Below are 7,315 nucleotides of genomic sequence, written 5' to 3'. Positions count from 1 at the left end.
TCTAACATCTAAATTAACATCTAAATTAACTATCTAACCCAGCAGAACAGCCGTCAGGTGAGACTGAGCAGCACAAACCATCAAAATATAACATTTCACAACAGCAGCATCATCAGATTCAGCAGCAGCAGTGATTACAGACAATCACATGTTTCTGTATCATCTATATGCTCATGAATATAAATATAAATGTGTTTATGAAGATAAACAATAATCTAACATAACCTCTAAAGATAGATAGATAGATGATAGATAGATATTACCATGCTTCCACCTTTTTTGCAAACATTATGGTAATGTTACTTTTCTCTGAACGTTCTGAAACAAATTGTTCCACGTAACATTTAAAAAATATTAGATGAACGTTATGTTATATTATTAGATGAATATTAGATATTAGATGAATCATGTAGGCCGTGGTTCTTTGGACATGCACCGTCGAGGACAGTGTTACTTTTAAAAGTAATGCATTACAATAGTGCGTTACTCCTTAAAAAAATTAACTAATTGCATTACTTAGTTACTTTTTATGAAAAGTAATGCATTACTTTACTTTTGCGTTACTTGCTGTCACATGAACTGGGCTTGCTTTTTTTTTTTTAATAACAATAAAAAAGTTATATTTTTGGCACAATAAAGGCCCTTTCACACCAAAAGTGAACTGAATGAGCCTCAGACTGAAGGAAGAGTCTGTCTCTGCACTCACTGCTGATTTCTCTCAGTGTGGAGACAGGAGAGCTGTCAGTCAATACATGAGAACTTGCGTTACTTATTTGCAAAAGTAACTTTTTTATTGTAAATATCAAGTACTGAGTTACTAGAAAAAAGTAATCTGATTACGTACTCGCGTAACTTGTGTTGCGTTACCCCAGTAATAATCGAGTATTAGCTGCGGTGCCGCAGGCGGCCGGCAGGTGGCGACAGAGCGCTGCGGTCTAATCCTCCATCCACTCCTCAAACTCCAGAAGAAGCAGCTGCTTCACAACACTCAGCGCGATGGAGGCCAGTGATGCAGGTAAAAGCCTGCACACATTAAAATATCATCATAAACACTGCACTCTCTCACATGTTTGCGTGTCTGTGACTCCTTCTTTCACTCTGTTTGTTGAGGTGATGTTCGCTTGGACTGTTTTGGTCGATTAGCCGCTTCAGCTAAACCTCACGAACCATCAAAACACTCTCTATATATCGAAAATATAACTCGATATCAGAGCAGCTTCATATTCTGTGTTTCATGATCGATATACATTTACTTTAAATGCTAGTCAGGTCATTTTATCGTCTTCATGTTGTAGATTCTTAACCTTGCAGCTGACATGCGAATAAAGCTGAACTAAAGTGAATCTGAAACTGAATTTATTAATTAATGATATAAATATGAGAATTAATCGCGTAGAAATCACATTTCTCCCCCAAGTCTAATAAAATAATGTGACTAAATTAGGCTTTTTATAATTTATATTGTTGACGTGTTTCGTGAGAAGCAGAGTGTGTATTTGTGTATTTGTGTGAGAGAGAGAGAGTGTGTGTGTGTGTGTGTATTTGTGCGTGTGAGAGAGAGAGTGTGTGTGTGTGTGTGTATTTGTGCTTGTGAGAGAGAGAGTGTGTGTGTGTGTGTATTTGTGTGAGAGAGAGAGTGTGTGTGTGTGTGTGTATTTGTGCTTGTGAGAGAGAGAGAGAGTGTGTGTGTGTGTGTGTGTATCTGTGCTTGTGAGAGAGAGAGAGAGTGTGTGTGTGTGTGTGTGTATCTGTGCTTGTGAGAGAGAGTGTGTGTGTGTGTGTCTCTGTGTGTGTGAGAGAGAGAGAGAGTGTGTGTGTGTGTGTGTATTTGTGCTTGTGAGAGAGAGAGAGAGTGTATTTGAGAGAGAGAGTGTGTGTGTGTGTGTGTGTGTGTGTATTTGTGCTTGTGAGAGAGAGTGTGTGTGTGTGTATTTGTGCTTGTGAGAGAGAATTATCAAGACCACTATCTAGTTAATTCGTTGTATGTGTCGTCGTCACTAGTTAAAAGTGTTCCTGAATCGTCCCAGCCTTCTGTTTCAGTCTGGTGTCTCTGTGAGAGTCTGTTGAGGGTTTGGAGAAGTCTGAGATAAAGCAGCGGTGTGTGTGTTTCAGGTCGAGCCGGCTGGAAGACTCCTCAGAAGAGTAAGATGACTGTGATCATGAGACAGGAGGAGCTGATCGCGCAGAAGAAGAGAGAGATCGAGGCCAGACTGAACCAGCAGCAGAAGCAGCAGCCGAAGCAGAACAAAACCAGCAGGTGACTCATCAGGTCTGCTCATCAGCACAGCACACCAGACCTGATCTGTGTGTGTTTATCAGTGTGTGTGTGTGTGTCAGTCCCCCCCCCTCACAGGCGTCTTCATCCTCATCATCCTCCTCATCTAATAAGTTTGTGAATGACGGCAGTTTCCTGCAGCAGTTTCTGAAGATGCAGCGAGAGAAATCCAGCGCTGATGAAGGTGAGACGCTTGTTTCTCACACATGTTCATGAATCACACAGAGTCGTTTCTATATTAGAAGTGTAACGGTGCACAAACATGACGTCACGGTTTGGGATAGTTTCGGTACAGCGGGGAAGAAACTAGGGCTGTCAAAAATTTTTTCGAATATTCGGCGAATTAAAAAAAAAAAAAATCCACATTTGAATTTTAGGTCAGCGTCAGGCAGCTTATCAGCGGCGCACGAGATGCGATGACCATGCTTTTGTTAGCCTATCCAGCGGCACTGCTACGTTGTTCATTCATATATTGCAGAAAACGAGAGCATCGCCATTTTTTTCAAAGATAGTCGTGTTGTTTTATTACGCTTTGAAGAAACGTGCATGATATTTAGCTCGATGCGCCCTCTTGTGGCCTCAGGAGAGAAGCCAAAAGCTGAAACTGAAATTATGCCTTTTAAATTAGAATATAATTAGAATTTTGATCATATTTAAGTAGAAAATTCGAATTTAGTTTTTCAGTCATTTTGACAGCCCTGGAAGAAACTAAACACAAAATTGCTTTTTTTATTAAACAGTTAAAATTTTTAAAAAAAATAGCTCTTTCTTTAAATAATTCAAATCAATTATAATTTAAATCTACCTCAGCTTATGCTCTAAACTCTTTTACATTAGGCCTACTATAAGGTTACAAACTTAAATCCAGTTACTATGTATTTTAAAATGTAATAATCAACATTATGCAAACATGTAAATTGTTTTTAAATTAACTTCTACATTATTAAATTTCTGTTTGTTGTTGAAATATATGCAGTGGCTGTTGTAACTTGTTTCATCACAGATTTATTTAAACATAAGACATTAAGACATCACTAACAGGTAAATATAATGATTATAAAGTCTAATATTTCACGAAATGCTCTTCTCCGCACTTAATTTCTGGAGCTGTGGGCACTGAAGACTGTCTGAGGGAAGTTAAATGCTACGTGACGTTTTGTTTACAAGCTGTTTCATTGCCGTCTTTCCGCGGTCGAAACGCTGATTGAGCGATTACACGAGGCGTGAGATGTTCATTCATGTTTATTTCGTGTTAAATCTATCAGTAACGAGGAAGAGATGAGGCGTTTATACAGCGATCTGTCGCGCCGCATTTATACTTTGAATTTCCTGAATAAAAAGGACATCATTTGAAAGATGAGACTTTGTTTCTTATCAAAAGTTACAGTATATAAAACTGGAAGTTTCCAATGAACGCTGTATTTGTTCAGGACACATGCGCACCGAACCGAAAGACCTGTGCTGAAAATTTTCGGTACAAATACATGTACCGTTACACCCCTAATATATATGTGACTCTGGAGCACAAAACCAGTCATAAGGGTCGATTTTTAGAAATTGAGATGTATACATCAACTGAAAGCTGAATAAATAAGCTTTCCATTGATGTATGGTTTGTTAGGATAGGACAATATTTGGCTGAGATACAACTATTTGAAAATCTGGAATCTGAGGGTGCAAAAAAATCTAAATATTGAGAAAATCATCTTTAAAGTTGTTCAAATGAAGTTCTTAGCAATGCATATTACTAATCAAAAATTAAGTTTTGATATATTTACGGTAGGAAACTTACAAAATATCTTCATGGAACATGATCTTTACTTAATATCCTAATGATTTTTGGCATAAAAGAAAAATCTATAATTTTGACCCATACAATGTATTGTTGGCTATTGCTACAAATATACCCCAGCGACTTACTGCTTTTGTGCTGCAGGGTCACATATATGCTTTTCCACGATATCTGCACTATTGCACATGAGATACTCATTTTACAGTTCAGTAAACAAGAAGTTAATAATGTCACGTTTTAGACAATTTCACCAATGAGAATCTCTCTAAAGAAAGAGCTGGGTCTGCAACATGATGGTCGTTGAACAAACTCAGGGTTACAGGATTAGTTACTAGTTGAGTTAACTAAACCAAACCCCTCCAGTCCTCAGCTTTCTCTCTCAGCTCTGGCTTTGATCCATATGAATGTGTGACATCAGAGGCGAACAGCCAATCACACGCCGTACAACACAGAGAAACATTGTAGCTCAGCTGGATTGTGTTGACATGCTTTCTCTCTGATATTAATGAAACTCATGTGCGTCCAACTAAACACGATCGTTCTGGCGTGATTTAAAAGCACCATGTGATCTGCTCTGTTGGGAGCGTCACGGAGCTCTTGTAACGTTGCGTGTGCTGATGTCATTTCCTGCAGCATCGCGCGGCTCCGCCCCCAGCGGATCTCAAGCTCAGAAGAAGAGCGTTCTGATCGGCAAGCGTCAGGGTCTGAGCGTCACCAGCATGATCAGTCAGTTCAGAAACTACTCTCAGTGCAAGAAGACGACGCTGCCTGCGGCCCGACTCAGTGTGTTCAGCTCCCCCGATGATGAAGAGGAGGAAGAGGAGGATGCACTCTTTCTGGAGGTCAAAGGTATCACACTCTGCCTCATTTTGACCAGGGAACAGTCATCTAAAGGCCTGTTGAGCAGCATTCTTCCTCTGGTTGAGCTACCATGACTAACTAAAGGACTGTCTCACCCATCAGTCTCTTGACAAAAGAAGACGTTCAGCAGCATGTCCTCGCTGCTCTTGTGCATATGAGGGATGTGGATGGTTACTGATGCTCCAAAAATCCCCATAAATATTCATAATCCACATGACTCGTGCATTACTACCTCCTGAAGTCGTTTCATTTCGTTTATTAAGTCGTCATGAAATCATAATGCATTTTCTAGATCTAAACAATTCATTTTTGGAGCTCGTAATGTTTAATCGAATCTCTCTGGTGTGACGTATGCAGGATTTCTCCATTTATGTCCTGCAGCTCACGCTCATCTGCATACTCGTTTGAGAGCCACGCCCCCCACATCTCAACATCCAATCAACAGCTGATACACAAAGCCAAGTCCCGCCCTACGTTTATCCTTTTTTGATAATTTGTTCACTCAAATGTACGTCATAATACAGAAGAAAAGATCAGTTTCATGACTTTGAGTCCTAGAAGTAGAATTTGAGCAAACACACATTCAAATCTGACATGTGAAAGTAAAACTATTTCTAAAGTATTACTGGTCTAATGATGAAACTTGAGAATAATTTCCCCTGATAATATTTCAGCGCTCACGTCACGTTTGTTTCCTATTGGCTGTTAGAATGCGACGCCAGATTGGCAAATGATTCACTCTTCTGATCAAACCGGTTTGCGATTCAGTTTGATTCATTTGGACAGTTCACTGAATCATTTGCAGCCAGTGTCTCAAACCTTAACAAGATACTTTAATAACCAGAAAACAATGAAAGCTCACTCAGAAATGGCAAGTAACGCATTGAATTGAACGTGAAATTTTGAAATAAAAAGACTGAAATTGTATTTTCTTGTAAAACACTGCAATAATCTTTATTTGCAACTTTTTTTAAAGTGTGCAGTCCATTGTAGTGTAAGAAACGTACTTGTGCACTGAAGCAGTGAGTCTGTACTTCAGTATATACATAACAGCATCAAAACACTCAGAATCTGGTGGTTGTCTCCAGTGCTGATGGAAGTCTAGAAAGGCTCCAGGGTTAATAAGCACTTGCTGCTGGTCATGTGACTGTGTGTCGGTCAGATGATCAGATCGCAGGACAGACATGCGCTGTGTTCAGTGTTTGCGTTATGCTGGCGTTCTCATAGCCTGCTTAAAGTTTCCCCCCCAGAGGACGCAGACCTGCGGCTCGTCATCGATAAGATGGCCTCGTTTGTCGCCGAAGGCGGTGCTGAGCTGGAGAAGAAGGCCATGGAGGACTACAGAGACGATCCTGTGTTCTCGTGAGTTTCTCATCCCGTTCTTGTCTGGTACGTTGATCTGGGGATCAGTCCAGATGTTTCAGCACTCAGTCTCCTGCGCAGGTTCTTGTTTGAGAAGAGCAGTAAGGAGTATCTGTACTACAGGAGGAGAGTGGCGGAGATCAGACGAGACGCGGCAGCTCAGGCCGAAGGTGAGCGCTCAGAAACACACAGCTAGTCTAAATGTTACTGGATTTGACCTGATGGTTGTGAGACGGAGAGAGAGTCACACATTCACAAACCAGACAATATCTCGGACTCTTGAAGAGTTAGGAGTCCGTCTGAACCCTCGCTCTCGTGTTTGAAGCGTTCATGAATCCGCTGGTGCTTCGGGAGCTGTTATTTGTCACATACTTCTAGTCAAAAGCTTGGAATTAATAAGATTTTGTATATTTTTAAAAGAGTCTCTTCTGTTCATTAAGGCTGCATTTATTTGATCAAATTTGCAGTAAAAACCGTGAAATATTATTCTAATTTAAAACAGCTGCTCTCTATGTGAATATCTGTTAAACTGTAATGTATTTCTGTGATGCGCAGCTGTATTTTCAGCATCATTACTCCAGTCTTCAGTGTCACATGATCTTCAGAAATCATTCTAATATACTGAAAAAAAGAGAAATTAATGCTTTTATTCATCAAGGATGCATTCAATTGATCAAAAGTGCCAGTAAAGACTTATGTGACAAAAGATTTGTTTCAAATAAATGCTGTTCTTTTCAACTTTCTATTCATCTGTGAATCCTGAAATAAATAAATAAAACGTATCATAGTTTCCGCAAAAATATGAACTGTTTTCAACATTGATAATAATCAGAAATGATTCTGGTAAACTTTAGACTGGTATGTCTTGCGATGTAATGTAGTGAAATGTCCAATGAATTAAGGAGATACACACACATAATAAAAATATAATATAATATACTATCAAGATGTGAATAAAAAACAATATAGTAGAGTTTTTTATTAAAGGGGTCATATGATGCGATTTCAAGTTTTCCTTTCTCTTT

At 39.4% G+C, this 7,315-nt stretch overlaps 1 protein-coding gene across 1 annotated transcript in view; it reads left to right on the top strand.

The window, feature by feature from the left end:
* The first annotated feature begins 922 nt into the window (after nucleotides 1-922).
* LOC107729615 (SURP and G-patch domain-containing protein 1-like) overlaps nucleotides 923-7,315 on the top strand; it is a 13,169-nt gene continuing 6,776 nt past the window's right edge. The window contains exons 1-6 of the mRNA XM_016540245.1: nucleotides 923-1,015; nucleotides 2,113-2,257; nucleotides 2,338-2,459; nucleotides 4,701-4,916; nucleotides 6,167-6,290; nucleotides 6,372-6,481. Of these exons, the coding sequence (XP_016395731.1) occupies nucleotides 997-1,015; nucleotides 2,113-2,257; nucleotides 2,338-2,459; nucleotides 4,701-4,916; nucleotides 6,167-6,290; nucleotides 6,372-6,481 (736 nt within the window). The 5' untranslated portion in view covers nucleotides 923-996. The remainder of the gene's footprint in view (nucleotides 1,016-2,112; nucleotides 2,258-2,337; nucleotides 2,460-4,700; nucleotides 4,917-6,166; nucleotides 6,291-6,371; nucleotides 6,482-7,315) is intronic.

This window comes from Sinocyclocheilus rhinocerous, unplaced genomic scaffold, assembly GCF_001515625.1.
Source record: "Sinocyclocheilus rhinocerous isolate Xijiao unplaced genomic scaffold, SAMN03320098_v1.1 scaffold488, whole genome shotgun sequence".
NCBI lineage: Eukaryota > Metazoa > Chordata > Actinopteri > Cypriniformes > Cyprinidae > Sinocyclocheilus > Sinocyclocheilus rhinocerous.
Note: the sequence above shows the minus strand (reverse complement) of the source record. Positions and strands in the feature narration are given on the sequence as shown.